This window comes from Ambystoma mexicanum, chromosome 6p (assembly GCF_040938575.1).
Source record: "Ambystoma mexicanum isolate Mex_15411 chromosome 6p, UKY_AmexF1_1, whole genome shotgun sequence".
Taxonomy (NCBI): domain Eukaryota; kingdom Metazoa; phylum Chordata; class Amphibia; order Caudata; family Ambystomatidae; genus Ambystoma; species Ambystoma mexicanum.
Window position 1 is genome coordinate 1,348,313,167 of NC_090935.1, and position 24,635 is coordinate 1,348,337,801.

General features: G+C 45.9%; 1 protein-coding gene across 9 annotated transcripts in view; it reads left to right on the forward strand.

Annotated features, from left to right (window-relative positions):
• The window catches only part of LOC138510403 (uncharacterized), a 1,044,636-nt gene that overhangs the window by 834,450 nt on the left and 185,551 nt on the right, over positions 1 to 24,635 (forward strand). For 8 of the 9 annotated variants that reach the window (XM_069626036.1, XM_069626029.1, XM_069626030.1 and 5 more), the window contains one exon: positions 21,099 to 21,220. In XM_069626036.1, coding sequence (XP_069482137.1) covers positions 21,099 to 21,220 — 122 coding nt within the window. The remainder of the gene's footprint in view (positions 1 to 21,098; positions 21,221 to 24,635) is intronic. The other variant, XM_069626035.1, reaches the window with a different exon arrangement.

A 24,635-nucleotide genomic window follows, 5' to 3' on the forward strand; every position in this document is an offset into this window, starting at 1 on the left:
GATTATGCCAGTATTGTGTTCATAGCCTACATCAAATCTCAGCTTCAACATGTTACAAGGCTACATATAATTTGGGATGTGTACAGGCCTGACAGCTTGAAGAGTGACACACACAGTAAGAAGGGAAAAGGTGTTCGGAAATGTGTTGATCCAAGAAATGCACTTCCTAAAAATTGAAGAAGATTTTCTCATGGTTGTTGAAAATATGAAATCAATTGTTCTCTTTCTTGGCAAAAACCTTAGCAGCTATTGACACAGACATGCAGGTAATAACCACAAATAACACCAATGTTCTTTCAATAAATCGACAAGATATCTTGGCACTGGCTCTATGCTCACACGAAGAGACAGACACTCACATTCTACTCCATTTATGCGATGCTGTGCAGCAAGGATATAACAAAGCTGAATTACAAACTGTGGACACCATTGTTGTAGTTCTTGCCATCACATCTGCACACCTCTGAACATTCGAGGAACTGTGGGTTGCATTTGGAGTTGGGAAGAACATTCTGGACAACTCTACCAGAGGCTATGCAAGCTTCCAGGGAACTCTTACGATGTGGCTGAAAGAAAGGCTGCACACTACAGTGCAAGTATAGAAAGGCTGCCTTACAGTGTACTGCTCTTTGTAGTTGTGGCACTCTATGTACTGACTGAAATAACAGTGGGTTATTACTAATAATCTGTTTGAGGAATAGTATCAATATTAATTCATTATGGAATGATACCATACAAATCAGTAACATAAGACACTGTAAAGCATTACATAAACATCAGTCAATAATTGTTAATGGTTTTGTTTTTCATCCCTTAACTAAATCAATGAATTTGTATTTTCTGTTATAAATGATGAAAAAGGAACATGATTTACTATTAGGCTTCATTTATACTTCTAAAGTAGGCATTGCATGACCATAGGTAAATGATTCAACAATGAATATCTATAAAAATAAAGATATTAAATGACAACTAGTCACAATTTCTTAAAAAGGGCTGCCACCTTTGTTACTGGAAAATTCTGATATGTCCTCATAGCCAAAACATTTTATATGGGTGTCGTCTAAAAGTGTGCCAAAATTCATGGTTCTATCATCAACGGCACATTTGTTTCACCTATTTATTTATTGTGCATTTGTAAGGTGCTTATACATCAAGCAATTGTGTTTCAAAGGGCCCACAGGGCAAAAGGGGGGAGAACATGGGAGCAAAAGGCAAATAGGATAGTCTGATGAACAGGAAAGCAGCGGTCCTACTAGGCCTTGTGAGTATTCAGAACATGCAAGTGCAGGGAGAGAGAGAGAATGGTAGGGGAAGGGGGTAAGTGCTAGGGGTTCCACAGAGGGAAGTGCCAAGGAGTCAGTTGCGTGCATCGGTAAGTGCCTGGCAGATTGCTTTTTACAGAGTGATCACCTGCCAATATAATAAGTGCAGGCCTGTGAGAACACAATCCAGTGGGTGCCCGAAGGCAAATGCTGGGATGGGTGCAGAAGGCTGAGGGCGATTTGGTGGAAGCCCGTGGCTCAGGAGGACACATAAGTGCCCAACCCACCAATCTCAGTGACTGTGGGGTGTTAGCACAGGAGTGAGAGGGGGCAGGAGGAGGTGAAGAGGAAAGTCTTGAGGAGCTTCTGGAATTTGAGGAGATCCGGCTGAAGACAGGAAGGAGGATGCTTTTCCAGAGGAGGAAGCCAGCCGAGGAGAGAGATCTGCCACCAGCTCTCTGCTTAGAAAATCAAAGCATTTTCACTTTAACGATTGAAATTCAGTAAAATAACTTGTTGAAGGGACGTTATAGTTGGGTTGCGTGAATAAAAACCTATGCAATTCACTGAAAAACTTTGTTAAATGGATGTTATGTTAAGTTGTACTAATAAAAACCTGTGATATTCTTCCCAGAAAAATCTTTGTTAATGGGACGTTATGGTTGCAAGAAAAATCAAAGAGATTTGCCAGTTATGGTAAGCTATTTGTGATGTCATCTTTGATGTCCTTGGTGTTAGTCTTAGCAGTGCATGGCAGTGGCGCGAGCTATGGTTGGTTTTTCAATGTTGCCTTACGTCCCTTTAACAAAGTTCTTTTCAATGAATATATATATATATATATACCTATTACAAGGTCTGCAGTAGCGACCCTGTAGTCATGGTTAAGTTGCACAGAAACGATCCACCTTCATCCAAAACTTCAAACAGCAAACTCAAGGGTTTTTTGTGCCTTTCATGGCTTTTTCCGCCTTTCAGGATGCCTCTGGAGCAGGGTCACTGGGCTGCTTGTACTTCAAGCATCCACAGTGGCGGCTTCCCGAGGTAGACCATATCTTCACCAAAAAAAGAACTACCGAAAGAAGAAGACACCAATCATCAGCTCCAGCAGCTCATGTGAGGAGTTGGGGGAGTGCTCTTCAGACAGTCTCCGTCTCCTCCACTCGATGGCAGAACGCACTACAGAACAGCACCTGGATCCATATGATCCAGCTGTTTGGAACATGCACCTTTTGTTGTCCACTATACACTAAAATGTCTTTATGTGCCACTGTACACCATTGAAGAGCCATGTTTCGATAAAGCATCCAGCAATGCCACTCTGCAAATTCACAGCATTCAGTTACCTAGCAACCATGATCCACAATTAAGCTCCACTTTCTGACGTCGTGATGTCACCACGTCCTACGCTTGAGCAGGCAATCAATGCGGCCATGCCTCGCCAGGCCTTTGCCCAGTCCCCATGGCTACCACACGGCATTCCGTCTACAACAAGACTGACGCCGCAAAGGTACACCCTTCCACGCTGCGTGTGACTTGTACAGAACAACGGAATCTAGACCGCCTCCGCTGGCCCTAAGGTAAGCCGCTCCACATAGAATATGCACTCTCTCATCAGAACTTCTGCTAGACAGTCCTTTTGCTGTTTCTCAGCATTCTCCTCCAGTATGAATAACACATCCGGACGTTAGAATGGATATTGATCCAATTTGGCTTTATCTCCTGCTCCCTGTTTCCTTCTTCCTTATCCCCATTCTTTGACACAGGAAACAGACACCTGGCCAATTGCTGACAGGGATGCAACTAATTCTCAACACATCCAAGCTTCTAAAATAATTTCAATCAGCCAACCTCAACCGAATGGCCATTATACCTTGGCGTCTCCTTCCTAAGTAAGACAACAAGGCAACTTCCCTTTGCCTTCTACGCTCTTTTCTGTTACATTCGTGTGTATATACATACACACACTAAGTGTGCACTTTTTCTGCTACTCAGTGGCACTTATAAATATACACAAACCTACATTATTTGTGTCCCCACTACCTTTCGTGACAACTATCACAGCAATATATGAGGGAGTATCAGTGAAGCCACCTGACATCTATTTCCTTCTCCTGCACTCACGCTGTACAACAAGTCAGATGAGGAAAGACCTCCCAGCCAAGGTTGGGCCTTGGCTCAGCATAGGTTACCCTGTGGCTCAGCACAAAATCTTTATTACATATGCATTTACATCTTATTCCCTTAATGTGTAGGCTCCGCCCTGTCAAGTTATAACCTCCTGAATAATCCAGACTCTAGATGAAGCAGTCCATCACAGAAACATATCAATCATTTATTATGGTCACATGCAGGACTTCCAAAAGAAATTGTGACAGGTCCTGGAGAAGGCAACAGCCAAGTCACAGAGAGTTGCCGAAACCTCGTATTGCAAGACAGATAGGCTAGGAGCTATCGTCACATGGTCGAAAAGGGGTTTTCAAGTGTTACCCTTTAAAAACAAAATGCATTTTTAGACGTAGACCTGCATTAGGATATACTTCTTGTCTAGTCTAAACAAGAAGCACAATCACTACACTGGCATATAATTTAATGTGCTTGTAAGACTTTGAGTACATTTGTGTTTTGAACTTGATGTCATGTATTGAGTTTTTTGTGTATATTTTAACTTATATTTACCACTATGTATTAGGTAATGCCATTTTGTCTCACATCCTATTTGAGACTTTTTGTTTGTGTGTCTTTTTGCTAGGAACCACATGTTCACATGATGTCACGAATATATGAAATTGTTTTACACAAGTAATAAGAATAAATTGATACATTTTTTTCTATAATATATACTGGCAAATAAGGTGAGTATGTATGTGTTTTTTGAAAAACTGAAAGAAACAAAAAACAAAAAGAACTTTCCTTTAGGTTAAGGTTTTCTTTATGCACTCTGGGTATTTGTAAGGAAAAAAGGGAAACACATTCTCCCACTTTAAACTCCATTGGCTGCAGTAAGAGTTATCCAAGAAATTCCTATAACTTCACTCCTGCATTGTCCCTTTATATAAAGGGCCATAACACTAGAAGAAAAAAGACCTATACTCAAACAATGAGTTACAGTTCTCATTGCTCAGAAATTACATTTCAATAGGTTGTTCACCCAATCTTTTGCATTTGATGTATAATGTGTCCACCAAACACTTAAGTATGCAGGACGTATCTAATAAGTGGAACCACGTATGAAAAAAAACAGCAATGCTATTGAAGAGAAATTCCAAAATGTTAGATGCAAAGGAACATAGTTTGAGATACAAGGACTATGCCTTTTCACTCTTTCCCTGCACACTCTAAGGTTGTCCACGTGTACAGCAGTCCTACATTTCCAATGTCTCAACGGGCATCATGATTTTCAAACGGCAATGCGCGTTTTCCTACAATGCAGTGTGTATTCGCACCTGCCTGGCGGCCACAGGCAAGTAAATGCTGTGATCGAACTACCATCACCGCATTCTGTTTTCATTTAGGTCAAGGATTTTATATGATTTTAAAACTTGACTAACATGGCGCCAAAGCTTTGATCCAAGCATGTCATTTGAACCTAAGAGTGCCGCACATGTTGGGGTGCTCTGCTTTAGGCGAGCCCCTACGAGCAGGGGAATGGAATCCTTCGTAAATTGATATGTTGCTCAGGGAGTCAGAGCCCTCAAACTTGCCTCAATAGCGGTCCTAGCTGCAGCATGCGTTTGCTGAGCCAAACCTCCGGGACCACGTTAGAAAGTGTTGCAAGGCACAAGTAACCACCCACAGAAAAATAAACAGAACCAATCCATTCACGGGGGTTTGTCACCTAGAAGACAAAACACACAAAGTACTGAGGAAAGGGACGAGCCTTATGGAAAGGGCTATTTTAAGGACATTTTCTTGATTGTGTGCTTGCCTCTGGGGTCACACCATAGTACTGTGAAGAGGATGATGGAGAGGAGGTATTGTGATGTTGTTATAATACTTAGTGATACTTCACTTGAGAAAGTTGGCAGTGACTAAACAAACTAATTAAACACAATGACACAGAACAACTGGAGAAATAAATAAGTTGAGGGAATCCCTCTACATACATTGTCAGGAATCTGAGGGCATCCACCCAGTTACTCCCCTTGGATCCTGTTCTCAGGTGGCCAGGGTAAGGCCACCGTTTTCGGATCCTGACCCTGGGGGTGGATATGCGAGGGAGGATCACCTGGTGGAGGGCCCTTGGAAGTGGGGAGAGAATGTCTTCAGATGAGGCATGGTATCTCCCCTTCCCTTGTCAGAATGCGCCCTGCCCTCCCCCTGCCATTGTACGTTATTATCAGTCTGCCCCTCTGTCACACACCCACACTGTCCCACATTCATATGCCTTTAAGACTGAGACAAAGAAGAGGCAACTAGGAGTAATGCACACTTCTAGCTAATTGTGCATACCCCTCTTGTACTGAGACAAAGAAGACGACTGGGAAACACTACTACCATGGTCAGACATGTCCCACTAATTCGGATGAGGCAAAGGATTTACACCTGAAGCCAGTTGAAAGGCTACAGGTGTATATAAGGAGAAACAAGTTAGAGGCAAGGAGAGAGCTGCCTGGAGCGAGCGTCCCGCCTGGAGGAAGAAACCTGCTTGGGGAAAAGGACGCAGCATCCCGGTACGCAGCAGGCTGGAGAGGGGCCAGTGGAAAGGTCGCTGAGCGCTGCAGCAGAGCAAGAGAGACGCTGCAGCCCGAACAGGTTGTGAGAAGGTCGAGAGCCCTGCAGAATCCAATGCCGTTGTGTCCCTCTCTGGAGCTGGCAGGGCTGTCGCAGGGTGATGTGAGACTTGGGGCAAACAATTTGTTGAGGCCACTTTATTTGTTGCACTTGGCCAGAAGCGCCGTAAACGATCAAAGTGAGTAATCTCCATTTGAGTTTATGTATGGAAGAACCCAAATATGTTTTATTACTATGAGTGCAAATCAACTAAAGCAAAGCCATGTTTCTCTGCTGAAGAAAGGTTTATTCCAGACTTATTTTTGTATCATAGCGGGGAGGGCTGGTTAATGTTAAGGCACTGAGCACACAAAAGCAGGACCTAGGTCATGACGCGATTTGAAGTCCCCCGCTGTGTTTTTTAACAGAATGGACACAAATGCCAAAAGTTTGGGCTTTTCTGTAGGCATGGGAAAGCACTTTCCAGGCACTGCCATAGTGGTATTAACTGGCCATTGATAGCGGCCAGCACAAAATGGTCTGAGTTACCTAATAGCAGTGCCTGGCAAGAGTGTAATACTAATACACAAACCAAACCTGTTGGCTTTGCCAATGCCTAGTTTTAAAAGGATTTCAGTGAAGGACACATAGTGCTTAGAAATCGAGTGGCTCATGGCATGCCTGGTAAGCCATTTATTATGACACAAGTAGCATGTTTACAACTCCAATTAAGCCATTAACTCTTAGAAGACTGCTTTGAAAAAACACTGGAAGGCACTCCTGCATAGTTTGATGGTAAGGTTTCATAAAGCTAGCTCAAAGAGTTCCCATGAAGAGGTGTTTTGGGTGGGTGCGGCATGAATGGCCATAGGCAGTAGCATAGCCATGGGCAGCCAATGGGTGGTCACATAAAATACTAAACAACACCTACAGACTGCCCCTCCTCAAATGCCATTTCTCCCTATCTTCAGTCTAATACAACAGTGGTAGGCTTAATAGCCCAAACTAAAAATAGTGTTTTCTAGGGGGAGGAGTGTAACCTTTATAACTCACAAGTGCCGAATGATGGGACATTTTGATATGCTGCTCTTTTCAGGTTTTGTCTCACAATCAATTACTTCAATGCAGCAATTTTTGTCGCATTGAAGTAATTGGTGTTTGCTGAGGCCCAAATGTGAGTCTTGTGTGTGGATGAATTATTTGTTAACCAATGGCAGCATTGAGAGCAACCCACCTTGGTTGTGCTGCTATTGTATGTAATCTTCTTAGTTTGGACGGAAAATAACATTCTGTTCTAAGCTGAACAGGAGCTCAGCTAGCACTGCATGAGTGACCTCCCTCGCTCGGCTGGCCCAGTGGCAGAGCGCCTGCATGGGGTGAGCTGCTGAAATCCGCCATAATGCCAGGCAGCCGCCAGCCTGATGACAGCAAGTCGGCATGTGTAACGTAACGAGCTAATGAGGGACACACCGCACAAAGTCATGCAACATAATATTGCTGTCAGTCACTGTGCTCAGAGCGTGTATATACTATGATGTGTGTGCTGTTAATGTACACAGAGTTAGGGGCCGGTGTGGAAACAAACAGCATGAGGTATGCGCCGCCAACCAAGCACTGACGGCACTGCTGACATTGCAGTGTGGCACCACAGCTAACAATAAGCCTTGCGCAGCTCCAAAAAGGCGCCCAAGGCCGGGGACATCACCCCGTCCATCCAGGAGTTCTGGCTGGCTTGCGTTACAGGTTTTCCCTCCAGGGAGGGATGGGGACCATGTCGGAGCTCCCTGGGAGACCACAGCTAAACTTGGGGACGGTCGACCAACAAAGGAGACAGGCGCACAAGGCTGGAAAAATCACGCCTGTCCTCCTTGGATCTCTGGCTCGCCTGCGTTGCGGCTTTTCCCTCCAGGGTGGGATGGGGTCCTGTTGGGGGTCCCTGGGACCGCAGCTAAATTTGGGGACTATCGACCAACAAGGGAGATAGGCGCCCAAGGCCAGAGACATCACCCCTGACCATCCTGGAGCTCTGGCTGGCCTGCGTTACAGGTTTTCCCCACCAGGGAGCCCCAGCAGTGTGCCAATACCTCCCGAGAGAGATAAGCTATAACGTGGCAAGGCCAGAGTTCCAGGATGGTCATGGGTGATGCCCCCGGCCTTTGGCACCTGTCTCCCATGTTGGGCGACCATCCCCAAGTCCAGCGGCGGTCCAAGTGAGCCCCGGCAGGGACGTCATTTGGGGTTTGCCAGGGGTTGAACTGTGACCCCTGAGGTCTCCCTTGCTACTCCTCTTGTCTCCCTTGCTACCACATATAAAATATATGTACATATTATTTTTTAAACTGCACCTCCTGGGGCTGTGGCCAGCGCCTTGTGGCTCTCTGTTTCTGGAGTGGCTGGTTTTCTTTTTCTGGCCTCTTAAAAAAACAGGGGAGTTCCACAAGAGTAACACTGAGCAATGACCCTAAATAAGAAAGAATAGGAATAACACATAATTTGTCATTCTGGAATTCTATACAATAATTGCTAGACTCATTAAAGTCGTATTTCAGGCACACTTCAGGGGGTGAGTCACTGATTAAGTGTTTTCTTACACACCTCAAATTAATGCACAATGCAGATAAAAACTTCCAAAAAGCATTAAGAGTAGAATAAGCATCCGTTTCGGACTAGGTATTTTACTTTTCGCAAATTGCAATTATAGCATGTTTTTTCTGCCATTGTCTCTGTTACGATCATACCAAGGCATTCCATCTCTGTGTCCTCGGTCACTTGACAAAATCCTTGTGCCTAAAAGCTTGTGTACAGTGCAGAAATGTTTGTCCATACCACAGAAAGTGGCCCGTGATTTCATTGTGCTTTGTTCTCAGTTACCAGTTTAATGGTATCCACTACAGAGTGTAATTTGCTTTCTGACTTTGAGAACATTCAGACATGTATTTGCATATTTTACTATAGCCAGCAAGATAGCTATAGCCGTTAAGATAGTCCAGTGGGTTGAGGTCTCACTGCTACGATGTGTGTGTGATATGCAGGTTGCAGGTTCGAATCCCGGCAAGCTCAACTCGGTGTTTCATCCTTCTGAGGTTGATAAATGGGTGCCAACAGAGGTTAGATGATACTGTATGTATATGTGTTCTATATAAACTAAAGCACTTAAGCATAAGTGCTATACAATATCTCATTATCATTTGGCCTTGGACGTCTGCTTGTATTCACAGTAATTTGGTAATATGAGCCTATATACACTGATATTAATGACACACATGGTGATCCATTCTTGTATGCACTGTATATCACATTACAGTAATATTGTAACCATATTTTTCGTAGTGTACTTAGGAACAATGCTATGTGATGCCATTTCGAGTTTTGTCAAGGGGTGAAAGGTTGTGTTCCATCGCTTGCTGTGATGTCACTTCATCATATTGTTGCAGGTGTAGTAGCCACTTTCTGATCCTGGCTGGGGGATGTGAGGATGAGCCGGTGAGGATGGGTAGTAGCGGTTTATGGTCCGTGTAGGTCTGTAGACATAACTTCCTGTGATGTCATCAGAGGTTCAGGTCCATGTGATGTAACTTCCGCTTCTGCTGGCATTACAGTGAAATGACGCCCCTTAGCCCCGGCAGGGTGCCCATCTCTTCCCGGAGGAAAAAGCTGTAATGCCAGGCCAGCCAGAGGGGCACTTGTCTCCCTTGTTGGTGGGCTATCACCAAGTTCAGTGGCAGACTCAGGGAGCCCTGGCAGGGTCCCCATCCTTCCTCGGAGGGAAGAGCTGTAAAACAGCCTAGCGAGAGCTCCAGAATGGAAGTGGGTGATGTCCCCAGCTTTTGGCGCCTGTGTCCCATGTGGGTCAACCGTGCCCAGGTCCAGCGGTGGTCCTGGGGAGCCCTGGTGGCATATTTGTCCTTGGCCCATTACAGCGTTTCCCTCTGGGAAGGGGTGGGGACCCTGCCACGGCTCTCTGAGACAGCAGTTGAGCTTGGGGGCCGTCCACCTAAATGGGATGCAGGCACTTGAGGCTACGGACATCACCCCCAAACATCCTGGACCTCTGCCTGGGCTGCGTTACTGCTATCCCTCTGGGTAGGGATGGGGACCCTGCTGGGGCTCCCTGGGACTGCTGCTGGACTTGGGGACGATCGAACCACATGGGAGACAGACGCCCGTTGCCAGGAACATCCCCCCTGACTGTCCTTGAGCTCTGGCTGCGCTGCATTAGACCTTTTCACTCAGCTGAGGGATGTGAACCTTGCAGAGGCTCCCTAGGACTTCCATTGAGTTTGGGGACGGTCAATCCACATGGGAGACAGGTGCCCAAGGCCTGGGGCAGCACCCCTGGCTGTCCTGGACCTCTGGCTGGGCTGCATTTTGCCTGGGATTGCCACTGGACTTGGGGACAGTCGACGTACATGGTAGGCAGATGCCCAATGCAGGGGACATCACCCCTGACCATCCTGGAGCTCTGGCTGGGCTGTGTTGCAGCTTTTTTCCTCTGTGGAGGCATTGGGAAACTGCCGGGGCTCCCTGGGACCACTGCTGGACTTGTGGACAGTCAACACACATTGTAGACAGGCACCCAAGGCCGAGGACATCACCCCAGACCGTCCTGGAGCTCTGGCTGCACTGCATTACAGCTTTTCCCTCTGTGGAGGGATGGGGACCCTGCCGGGCTCCCTGGGACCACTGCTGGACTTGTGGACAGTCAACCCACATTGGAGACAGGCACCCAAGGCCGAGGACACCACCCCGACCGTCCTCGAGCTCTGGCTGCACTGCATTACAGCTTTTCCCTCTGGAAGGGATGGTGACCCCGCCAGGGCTCCCTGGAATTGCCGCTGGACTTGGGGACAGTCAATGCACATGGTAGGCAGATTCCCAAGGCAGGGGACATCACCCATGACCATCCTGCAGCTCTGGCCTGGCTGTGTTACAGGTTTTCCCTCCAGGGAGGGATGGGGACCCTGCCGGGGCTCCCTGGAACCGCTGCTGGACTTGTGGATGGTCAACCAACATTGGAGACATGCGCCCAAGGCTGGGGGCAGCACCCCCTGCCGTCCTGTAGCTCTGGCTGCACTGCATTACAGCTTTTCCCTCTGTGGATGGATGGGGACCCGGCCAGAGCTCCCTGGGACCACTGCTGGACTTGTGGACAGTCAACCCACATTGTAGATAGGCACCCAAGGCCGAGAACATCACCCGACCGTCCTAGAGCTCTGGCTGCACTGCATTGCAGCTTTTCCCTCCGGGAGGGATGGGGACCCTGCCAGGGCTCCACATTTTCCTTAGTGGCTATGACACCCCAGTCCCAAATCTGTGGATTGTACACAGCACCAAATAACATAGGAATTTCTTCTTCCTAGGCCCTTTGGTGTACCAGTGGTTTAGCCTTTTCCCTTTGCGCCCAGGTAAGTGCGCTGACACATGTGAGGTATCTTTTTAGTCAGGAAACCTGTGGGAACGTGGGAAGGTAGGACATGTGTTGTTGCCAGTGTGTTTTTGTGGTTTCCTGGTGGCAGATGTCTGGGAATTGTGTTTGTTTTGCCACTTTTTGGAGTTTGCCAGCCCTTGTGGGTAATAATTGTACGGCGATTAGTGAACATCAGACCCCTTTGGATTCTCCAGGGTGTCTTCCTTTTGACTGTGACACCCCAGGCCCAAATCTGTGGGTTGTTCAGACAGCCAAAACCAGTATTCCCCAGGCCGTCTGATGTATCAGTGGTTTAGCTTATTCCCTTTGCGCCCCGGACAGTGCATCGACATATGTGAGGTACTGTTTTTGTCGGGACACCTCTGGAAACGTATGAAGGTAGGACATTTGTTTTTTTCTCTTGGTTTTCAGACATTTCCTACTGCACTTTGTTACACAGCCCTTTCATTTCCCAAATGGGACCTACGTTTAGTTGCTGTTTTAGGCACACTGCGCTTTTGTAACCTGCACAAGTCACCTATCCTTCAAAAGGTCTGTCTATGCTCTTTCAAAAAATGTATGCTTGCCATTCTTCACCACATTAGTTTCCCTAATTACGTCTGTTTAGTCCGTCAGCATAAACATCCCGTGTACCACGGCTCAGTTTTTGGCTTTTGGTAATGCTTGTTTGGTGAAACATTACCAAAAATGTGTGATTTCCTAACTAGATGAGTTGGGAGAATGCAGCCATGCATTGCTTTTCTTAATATTGAGAAAAGCCATTAAATTACCAGTCCAAACATGTCCAGCACATACTTTTTTCACTCACTTTTCCAATTTGTTCCCAAATTATAGACGTTTTAGGTACATAGTTGTTGCCTGACCTGCGCAAATCACCCCTTCCAGAACTTAGAATGTTGTCTACTTTTCAGAAATCTATGCCTTTCTGAGATCCCATCAAACTTTCCTACCCTCACCTTCTATACTAATGGTAACCTTATAATAAAATGTTGTTTTGTTTCCACTCAACCTGTTTTTGAAAGCTCTGAAAATGGTGAATTCAGAACTGCAAACCATTTGTTCCTAGCTCTTACAAGAAAGAAAACACAGGCTTCTTTGTACATCATTTTATTGCCATTTTTTGAAAAAACACATAATTTGCTCACTTTTTTGTTATTTTCTCTCACCCCCTACAGCAAACTATGATTCTTACATGTGGGAAGAAAAGGGGCCAAAAGTGGCCAAGATATCTCTTATAACAAAACGTTACAAAAGATTGAATGCGACATACCGAAATCTCCTTGATATCATATGTTTATATCTCTGCAATGATTAATGCAGCTCTTCCATGGGCATAATTCATAGTACCAAATCTAAAAATTCAAAAATAATGTTAATAGGAAAAACATTTCCTAGAATTGGCTGCAGCGACAGCTGGCTTGGACATTACCTGCTGTCTACACCACATCATTAGTAGTTCCAGTGAACAATGTTCACCGTAAAGACTATCTTGGAATGTATTAATTGCAGGAAAGACATTAAACAAATGTGTATCCCATTTGTCAGAGCTGGCGTGTTTCTTAAGACGGCCATTGCTCGCAGTCATCACAAATGGAACGCGCTAACCCAGCGTCCCAGCATTCCTGCATGTCAACCCCCTCATGGAAGGAAACAAAAACAGTATCGCAGAGTTGCGGGCATGGTATATTGTTTATATTTGTTTCATGCTTAATTCTTGGAAAATACTGTGCGTTTTCTTCGACAGCACATTCCTCTGTCCTGCTTTAGTCCATCAGAGTCCATGGGCGCGCACATCTTTCTGTGTCTTGATGTCTGTGTGCACAGCACCAGTATCTCCGGCGCCTTTCAGGTGTAACTGTGCATGTATAATGCTGCCGGTGGTGACAATGGCATCTGCCCTTGCTTGCCCCTGCGGCTGTGAGGCCCCCCTTGAGGGCAAGGCCCGGGGCAGTTTACCCACCCTTGTGACTGCCCTGGGAACTGGTGGATGTTAATCCGCCTTACGTCCCGCTACGCGGTGACGTAAGGCGTTACAAATAAAAGCCCCGCCCCCGCTCAGAGGGAGCAGTTCCAGGCAAGACAGCAACACGTTGGTGTCCGTGTCATGATTGCTCCTGCCGGAGCTGCGCAGCGGGGCCTTGCAGCCTGGGGGCCCTGTCATCCTGTTTCCCGCCGACGCATCAGCCAGGAAACAGAATCCAATACTGGCGACGAGGCAAATGAAATGAACGGCGCATGCGACGCCCAGTAAATGAAGCCCTCAGCAAGGGCACAATTTTTGGATGCATGGTGGGGGGGCCCCCCACCAAGAAAAAAAAAATTCTCTTCTTACTCTCTCCAATTGTACTGGAACTAATTTGGATGTATCCAGATTTTTTTTTCCACAAAGTGGCCACACATCTGATTCCTGAAGGCCCAAGACCAACTGGCAGACGTCTTGTGGGCCCACCCGCCTTGAAAGGGAGACTGGCAAGAGCATCACACCCATACCTCCATCATACGATGTAAGAGCCAAGCATGGCTGAAGATACCAAGGTGAGGGGGCATCGCAACACGTGCGCACAGGCAAGCAACAGAGCCACGCACCATGGCGACAGGAAGCTCTACTCCCAGTCCCAGCACGCCCTCCAGACTGGCCGCAAATTTGTCACCATCCACACCACACGCACGCCCACAAGGGGAAACATCAATCGCACTCGGCCCTTTCGACCCATACACCAAACCTTCATCGGTTGGCCCCCGGTGGCAGCTGTGGCTACAGAAATTCGAGATGGCCATGGATTGCAAAGACATTACCACTTCAAGGAAAATGAGGTCGCACCTCCTACTGAATGTAGGGGATGAGGTTCTACGCATATTCAACTCGCTGGCAACAGCAGATGGCATCGACGTCTACCAACAAACCAAGGACGCGCTCACGGCCCACTTCATGCCGCAGCTCAATCCAAACTATGAGACATTCATCTTCTGTACTACCATCCAGCTGGAGGACGAGACACTGGATGCTTATCACACCAGGCTACTGAAACTCGCAATCTCATGTGAATTCACCAATGTTGAAAAGGAAATCCGACGACAGATTATTAATGGGATACACTCAGAGAAGCTGAGGAGGATGATGCTCAGAGAAAAAGGCATATCTCTGACCAGGATACTGGAACTTAGCCACCAGAGGGAGTTGGCACATGCCAGAGCAGCGCACATGGGCACGACCCTGCAGAAACTCCAACTGGCACTCACGATGGCGATGGTGGCCCAAATCACGAACCGCCAATTCACGAGGGAAGAGGCCAGCGGCAACAACGCAAATTCCAGATGGCAACCAAGAACCCCAGGACCCACGGAATGTGGGTGGTGCGGAGGACCACACCACGGTAGACGCAACTATTTGGCCCAAGGCACCACGTGCGGAGCATGCGGCAGAAAGGACCACTACGCCAAAGTATGCAGATCGTCAGGGCTGCAACAACAACCCCAAACTCTCCAAGAAACAAGCCAGTGCTCGCCGAGTCGGGACTGCAAATTCATTGACCGAGGAGGAAGGGGACGATGTGACAAAATCCCAGCAAGTGGCTGCAAACGAGCAATGGAAAAAAGGAAAACAAGTATACCTGGTCTCAGCACTGAACTACGGAGACTCCACACCCAAAAGCAAACTGAGAAGACGGAAATGCTATATAACCATACAGGGACAAGACACGCAAATGACCATAGACACTAGGGCGTCTGTTATTGTTATGCCGCTGACCGCATTCAGAAGATTACGGCCCCCACCAGTCCTGAAAACAACTGACACACTGTTGTTTGTGTATGGGTGCAAAACTCCACTGCCCATAGTAGGTTGATTCCGGACCACACTCAGCAAGGGTGACAAGTCACTGCAGTCCAAAATCTATGTTGTAAACGCTGGTATCAAGTGTCTACTATGCGGAGACGTGGCAGAGGACCTCGGACTCATAAGCTTCATATGCGAGGTGACCGAGTCACAAGACATCGACAGAATTCTCAGAAAGTACCCGAACCCCCTCAAGGGGATCGGATGCCTCAAAGGGCAGGCCATCAAACTGCACATCGACGAGTCCGTACAACCACGTGCAGTATAACACCAAAGAACGCTGTTCCACATATGAAACCAGGTGGAGAAATAGCTCCAGGCACTCGAGAAAGCGGGCATCATTGAGGAAGTGACCGGACCAACACTGTGGGTGTCGCCCATGGTCATCACCAAGAAACCCAAACAACCCGGGAAAGTGAGAATATGCATTGATATGCGCCTCCTCAATGTGGTGATAAAACGAGAGCGTCACATCACCCCGACCCTCGATGAGATAGTGGCAGACCTCACAGGGTCCAAGATATTCTCGAAGGTCGACCTCAATGCCGGATATCACCAACTGAAACTCCACCGTGATTCCAGGTACATCATGACATTTTCCACTCACATAGGCCTGCGCAGATACAAGCGGCTCAGCTTCAGGATCTCCTTTGCAGCTGAAGTAATTCAGCAAACGATCCAGGATTTGATACGCGGCATCTCGGGGTACTCAATGTCAGTGATGACATTCTCATACACGCAGAGAACAAGGAAGAACACATACAACGGCTCCACATGCTACTCAGCAGGCTAGAGAGTGCAGGCCTAACAAACCACAAGGATAAGTGCGAGTTCCTAAAGGAGGAGATCTCTTTCTTTGGGTATACCTTCAACAGTGCAGGCATCTCGGCGGACCCACAAAAAGTAGCAGACATCCAGGCTACCTCACCCCCACCACACCAACAGAGGTACGCAGTTTCCTAGGAATGGCAACCTACTGCGGAAGGTTCATCCCCAACCTGGCCACACTATCACAAGCCCTAAGAGAACTCACAAAGGCCAGCACGAAATGGGTGTGGGACCCCACCTGCCAAGAAGCATTCAAACAAATCAAGGCATCGCTCTTGGCAGACACCATCATGGCATATTACGATCCCACATTACCGACCGAACTGTACGTTGACGCCAGACCAGTGGGCCTGGGAGCCATCCTCATACAAGTGGCCAACACAGGACAGTCAATGCCGATCGCATATGCCTCCCGCGCCCTGACACCGACGGAGCAAAGGTACTCCCATATTGAAAAGCGATCGCAGTGCTGTGGGGCTGCCGCCATTTTCATCTATATCTGTACGGCCAAAAGTTCAAGGCCTACACGGACCATAAACCGCTACTACCCATCCTCACCGGCTCATCCTCACATCTCCCAGCCAGGATCAGAAAGTGGCTACTACACCTGCAACAATATGATTTTGCGTAAGCATATCAGCCAGGCAGTGGAAACCCAGCTGATTTCCTGTCGAGACACCCAAGAGCGGCCACACCAGGGGAAATACACGTAGCGGAAGAAACGGAGGAACACATTTGCCAGGTGATCCGCACAATGAAACCAAGAGCCATCGGCATTGAAGACATTGTGGAGGCCACGCAAGCCGACCCATGCTGTGACTTAGTGAAAGACACGATCATCTCAGGGGAATGGAAGTCTTTCCTACGGAATGTCCACAATCGAACGGCGGAAGCAAAAGAATTCCTAACTGGCATCTTCACAGTAAGACAAGACTTATCAATCACAGAGGATGGGTTCATCCTAAGAGGGACCCGAATCGTCATCCCCGCAAGCATGCAAGACAGAGTTGTGGCATTGGCGCATGAGGGTCACCAAGGAATGGTAAGAACCAAGGCCCAGATCAGACACTGTGTCTGGTTCCCACAGATCGATGGGAAAGTAAAGCAACTCATCAACACATGTCTCCCATGCCAAATAACGGGGGTGCCGCCCAATCCCGAGCCCATACTATCAGCGGAGCGAAGGTCCTCTAGATGGGACGCCATCAGCATAGACTTCTGCAAGATACAGGAGGGCACGTACCTATTGGTGGCGATCGACAATCACTCCAGATACCCGAAGGTTGAAATTGTAACCTCCACGGCGACAGAGGTGGTCATACCCGCGATGGAGAAGATGTTCGCCATTCATGGCCTCCCAAGGCGGATTCGGAGTGACACTGGCCCACCATTTCAAGGAGAGGAGTTCAGGAAGTACATCACCAAACTCAACGTTCAGTACCATCACATAATGCCCAGGTGGCCACAGGCCAACAGCGATGTGGAACGATTCATGCGAACAATAAACAAAGTCCTGCGCCTATCGCACATAAACTCAAGCCCCTGGAGAGTGGACCTCTACAGATTCCTGAGGAATTACAGAGTAACACCACACAGCACAACGGGGATACCGCCGGTGGACATAATGTTCGGAACCATCATCAACTCATCCATTCCACATCACCCGAGCAGAAGCACAGACACGTACGACAGGGCACGCACCGAACTAAGAAGAACCGTGGCTAACGAGCATATGAGAAACAAGAGGAACACCAAGAGGTCCCACCACCGAGTAGGCGACCAGGTGGTAATGGTGATAAACCCATCCAAGTCTAAACTAGACACGCAATATGACTCCGTCCCATGGACCATAACTCAAAGACATGGGACCATGGTAACAGCCAGGAGGAGACAAAGACAAGTCACAAGAAACAAGTCTTGGTTCAAGACAGTCCCAAAAGATCTATGGACGGATGGTGAACTGCAACCTGAAGAAGAAGACGACCATCCAATGGGAGAAGAGCTTAATCACCAGGAAGGCGAAATGAACATGGACGACAGAGTGGAAGAATTGTCGAGTGAACCAGAGTTGGGTGAGCCCAACTATGAAGGTGAGCAACCCGAGGGGAGTCAGGGGATAGCCCCCAGGGTTGGACGGTATGAGCTAAGAACTGCGCATAGGCCCCCAGCCAGACTCAGAGACTATGAGTGGTAGAAGACCAGCCCAAGAGGCTACTGAACTCACCGTCTGAAACAGTTGTCCAAGATGGTATTGTTTTTGTTAATGTTTGGTTAAAATAAAGGAGGAATGTTATATCCGCCTTACATCACGCTAAGCGGTGACGTATTACAAATAAATGTCCCGCCCCTGCTCAGAGGGAGCAGTTCCAGGCAAAACAGCAACACGTTGGTGTCCATGTCATGATTGCTCCCTGCGGAGCTGCGCAGCAGGGCCTTGCAGCCTGGAGGCCCTGTCATCCTGTTTCCCACCGAGGCATCAGCCAGGGAACAGAATCCAACAGTGGACACTGCAGACTCCAGAGAGCCGCCAAAAGCAGCAGGAAGGTTTGGAAGGGACGAGCGCTGCACGTCCGAGCTCCCAGCAAGTGAAAGGGAAGTGTGAAAATGCAGAGGAGAAAGTCGAAAGCACCCGCAGGAGCTGCCGGAGACCGTGAGTGACAGAGAGGCAATAGTCATGGCGGGCCCTTCAGGGGCTGGGTTTGGGCATACCGAGATGCCGATCAGAGGAAAACTCATGATAAGAGGGTCGGAAGACCGTAGCAAATATTTGTGAATGCCGAAGGAGCTGCAAAGTGCTTCATGCATTATTAAATACTGAACTGAGGAAAAGTTATACTAAAACACATGAAAGTATTGCACAAGTGAAATAAAAGCGCTGTGCAATTCGAATACAATGAAAGCAAGCAAATAACATTGATGGACAATGTGAGAGTATGAACAAATGAAAGCCAGTAACAAGGGCTGAGGAAACAAGTGAAAAGCAAGTGACAAACACTATTTATTTTGAAGCGTAAAAGCAAGGTGCTGACCAGGAAAGCACTCCACGGGCTGAATGGTGCAAAAGTCATGTTGTGGCAGAGGCAAGAAGCTACCTAGGATAAAAAAGAACTGCAAATGGACATTTAACACAGGTCCAAAGAGGGAGCCTGTGCTTCCAAAGAAGTCCAAGTAAGAATAACAAAGTGCCAAGGGTTTTCAGTTGCGTGAGCTGTAACAGTTAATTGTAATTGGTTATTTATAATGCACTTAATACCCACAGGTTTCTTAGTGCGGACCTGGGAATTGAACCTAAGTTGCTGTGCCTTGTCTCCCTTCCATTGCGAGCACGTTTCCCCTGAGCTATTCTCCTGGACTGTCTGCTCTGACAACGCTAGACTGAGCAAACTTTACTTGGAGTTAGCCAAGGAAAAGTAATTCGCTGAAGCTGTTGTGCCTATCAAGTAAGAAAATAACAAGCTAAGTGGACCGTTGAAAAGCCTGAAAGGTTGCAAAGTTTGTTTGGAACATTTGTTGAAAGTCAAGAGAACTGACTGTGTTGTACTTGGGAAAGGGAACCCAGAGGCCTAGTGGAACTGTTCTGAACTTGGGGAAGGTGCTGCCACGCAAGCCAAAGAGCTGGAAGAAGCGCAGAACATTATTTGGAACACTATTTCTTTTCGTGCTGACGTACCTGCACAGTGTTTAGCTTTAGTTGTGAGGGCAAGTACAGGTTTAGGACACAGACAGACTTTAAGTTTCTTTAGGTAGGGAAATCCCAGCTTAGCATAGGGCAAGTTAGGCCTACCACCATCCTGACATTTAAGTTAATAAAATGGTTTTATGTGAATATTAAGTCTGTTGTCTGTGTTTTGCTTCATGATGCCTTCACAACATAGAATGACTTTGCCTGATAAATCTTTAATTGGAGGGATAGAGCCGCTCTGTGTGGGAGGGTTCCAACTGTCTGCAAGTTTAAAACATATTCAAAGAACACTTGACTCCTAAATTGATAGTAACGGGAGTAGGATTGTTGAAGGATTTGTAAAATGTGAAAGAAAACAACCTACCTTTACATTTCTTGTGACGAAGTATGCGCTACACATGTTTATACAGTATATTTTGGGTTGTCTGTTAGACATTATAATGACCATAGATTTGCCATATTGTTTTATCCTACATCATTGATCGACAAAATATTAGGTCGCATGATGTGCGTAACATTTGTTTGTGATGGGTCGGGTTGTGCTTTGACTGTTGGAGCCAGTCCAAAGGGGTATGCAGTGGTAAAATCACGGCAAAAATGTTGCCTGTACAAAAAATCGTGGCAAAAATGCTGTGGTTTGACACGTTAAAGGTGTACCTCATTACACCATTTAAGGGCAGTGGGGGTTACGGGGGTGTCCCCCGCTCCCCTTAAATGGTATAATGGGCCCGGGGATGCGGGTACTGCCTTTTTGCCGCAATATTTTGTGTCTACAGCCATTTTTTGCACGATTTTAACACATGGAACCGTCCAAAGGCAGACACAAACACAGATATTCACAAACTCACTCAGACACACAAATACACTTACTTCGGTGAGCTGTGTTATGAAAACCAATGGGTTTTTACCTACCAGTGCATCTGATTAAGCAGCAATCAAGTGTGTGGTTACTTTGCGGGGAGTCCACAAAGCCTTTCTTCCCCAACTCACGCGTCAGGCAAGAGATCTTCAGACAGTATTCAGCAGAAAACGAAGTAGGTCGTAATGGGATCCAACTATCCCGTTCTGTGCATACAGCCCACACCAGCTGCCTCTTAGGAGGAGGATCTGGGTTCGGAACATCCATGGAACATTAGTCGTTGTAATGTCAGAGCGAGCCTGGTTAAGGTCAGTGCTGATATCCACACTGCCCAGTCAGACTGTATTCGTCAATGATATCACAACATAACATTCACTCTCCTATCACTGTATTATTAATTATGAGTGAGGAAACTAGAAGGTTGTATGCGTATTCTATAAAATGTTGTCATTATAATTGTATTGAGTACGTTTCTGTATGTTTGATTCTAGTTGATTCTCGTATTGCCATTTTCAAAGGCCCAGACAGAGAGACTCAGGCTGCTTTACTTTTCAAATGTTCAGCAGAAAAATGGGCACAGCTGTGGTACGATGGAGAAAAACCAGTACTAGAGGTACAATAAAAACAAATATTTATTTTATGCATTTATTTTTTATTTTATTGTGATCTGGTTTACAATTTAAAACGTCCAAATGTTATAACAGATCAACTTTGATCATACAATGCATTCACATCCTTGATCATACAACACATTCACATCAATAAAAATAAACAAGCATTGGCAATGCCAACAGTTTGGGATTTTGTGTAGGCATGGGAAAGACACTTGCCAGTCACAGCCGTAGTGGTATCAAGTGGCCATTGATGGTGGCAGGTGCAAAATGATGCGAGTACCCGGGCATCTAATAGAAGTGACTGGCAACTGCCTAATACTTATACACCCATCAAAACTATTGGCTTTGTCAATGCTTGTTTTTAACAGAACTTCAATGAAGGACATTTAGAGTGCTTATAAATTAAGTGGCTGAAGACAGACCTGGTTAAGATATTTGTATTGCACCAATAGCGGGTTTACAACCCCAATTAAGTCATTAACTCTCAGTAGACTGTTTTTAGAAAAGAAACACTGGGCCTCATTACAAGGTTGGAAGTAGCCTTGCCGGTAAAACCGGCAAGGCTACCTCCAAACCGGCAAGAAAACCAGCACCCGCGAATGGGTAATTACTGGGGTATTCTGGCCCTGCTATACACGGTAATTGCCCTTTCGCGGGTGCTGGAGCCGGTATATCCCCATTCCCATTTGAGCCCCACAGGGCTCACTGGGAATGTGGGATTCCTGTAGCACCGTTCATTATCGTGCCGATGCTACAGGCTTGCTGTGCTCGCGGGTGCCTTTCATTCCGAATGAAAGGGACCCAAGGCACAACTCGGAGATTGCCGGTCCGGATACAAGCTTACCGGTACCGTTGTATCCGGACCGGCAACCTTGTAATGAGGCCCACTGTCAGCTACTTCGAGTGCAACATTTGCGGGTAAGGCTTGATTAAATGAGGAGGTATTTTTGGCAGGTAAGGGCAGGAACTGGATGGGAATGGTCATAGGGATTTAGCATGGCCATGGACAGTCAATGGGTAGGCAAAAACCAAACGCGTACAAGCTGTGTGTTCCTCCTTCAGGAGCTTTTTCTCCCTCTCTGTACGCTAATGCAATAGTTTCGGCTTATAGGTGTCGCAGCCCAAATCAAAAAATAACTTTCTGCATGAAAAAACTGCAATACATTCATTATTGATTTATCTCAGACAAATTCATGGTGGTAATTCTCAATGCAACTTGTAGAGGCAACTGAAGTGCATAGGGCCCACAATAGCATGAACATCCAACAGTATACCACTGATAAAATAGTTGAAGCCATAACGCTACTTTGGTACTATAAACAGCTGTTCAGTTCAAGAAAGCGCCTAGTGCTTACAGTACAAAAATGCTTCGAGGCAAAACGACACATACTGAAGAAGGAGAAAAGAAAAACACAGAGATTTCAAGGCACAGAATAGGAATCACTTATTAATGTCAAGCGAAGTTAGAACCAACATCAAATGTATATCGAACAGATGGGGTGCCTATTACACAATGATTCAAGCATACAAAATACACAGATTAATAAGCTCATACATATATGCTTATGATATAGTCTAAAGTTAAAAGCATCAATCTATCAAAATCTATTTAATACATTATCTTTTTAAACTAGACTAAACATCCGTATTAAGTGACTAATAGATTCAATGTGACCCCTGAAGATTTCTTGAAGAAAGGATATCAATCCAAGTGTACTTGATAACTTTTTTCCATACATGCATCTGTTCAAAATTTCTCATGATACCGAGATTCTCTATCTAGAGTGCACACAATGAATGAAGTGCTTTTGCCTTTCCTTGTCTAATGCATTATATTTAATTACCATGTGTTCCACTATCTTGTGTATATGTCTTTTGCACATCCTACACGCACGCTGACATTTTTCTAAATTTCTTGATGGACCAGTTGCTTCTAACATGTTATGTAATATTGCAGCAGAATTTCTTCAGGTAGGCCATTGGCTATTTAATCAATTCTGTCAGACGGGAATTAGTATTCACTATTGAGACCCAATTATCAATTATGTCCCATTGCTTCATTTTTTGATTAAGCACATTGAAGCTCTTAAAAAAAAAAAAAAACACAGTTCGATGTCAATATTCTAGAGATGCCCCTCACAGGCACAACCAATGTCATACACAACACCTTACTTTGATCTACCATCCTATCTAATTCCTCAAACACGTTGCTTTGATTGGTTATAGGTGAAAGTTTCGAATGCATAGGATCGAATGCCAAAAGAGTCGAATCAAAAGGACCTAAAACCAAAGGGTCGAATTTTTTTTTTTTTTTTAAACATTTTGGGGGGTCCCCTGGCAAACCCCCTTTTTTGTGGTAAAACCACTTTTTTTCAAAAACAGAAACCCAAAAAAAAAATCTTTAAAAAAAAATAAATTCAACCCTTTGGTTTTAGGTCAAATTGAGTCGACCCTTTGGCATTTGATCCTCTTGTATTAGGTACTTTAACTGGACACCGCTTTTTTTTAATTCACAGTAGCCACTCGTATTTCATAATACAAATTCAACTTGTCCCATTTAACAATTAATAGGAACGATCTTAGTCCTAATTCAGCTCTAATAGCCGATATTGGTAATGAAGGTGGTAGCCTTCCAAGACCAACAATCATGTCAAATTTTGTGCGTCAATTAGTTCAAGCCTATATAATACACCCATGGTGACTTTCACTTTGTAAAATTCTAGCACTGGTTGAAGGGAAACCCGTCCAATTTTTTTCTTTTTATTATCTTCATTTGGGCTATAAACGCCTCCCCTTTTGTGTATAATTGATTTTTAATCCCCAGTATCTGCTTTTTATTTTCAATTACAAAGCCAACATACAAGAACTCATTCACTTCTTCACGCCTTTTACCATGAACAGTCAATTTATAACCCTGGAATGTCTTGTGTCTTCTAAAATTATTGAATTAGCGGATTTATTTTCAGGTTATTCCAAGAGGCAAAATTAGCAAAACTTTTGCAGACTTCTGTGAAGGCCTATGGGCGTAGTATCCAACAATAGGATGCCGTCTCCGTAAGCGAGCCACCCTACACATAGATGATCCAATTTTGGAGGAAAGGCCCCACCTTAGGCCAATTCATCTAGCAAGATATACAGATTAAGGCAGAGGGCCACAAGACACCCCTGCTTTAGGCCCAGATATGGAAGTATCTATGTTGCATAAAAGCTACCATTTTTAAAAGTCCCAGTGGAATATTCCATTATTCCATTATGCTATTTTTTCCATAATAAATTGCAATCAAGACTGTCGGAGACGGCTGATATATCTAAACAGGCTGAGAAAAGCAATCTACCCTGAATTCCCATAGCCTGTTCCTGGCACAAATGATATACAAATCCATTAACTGATGTACCCATGAATTTACTAAAACC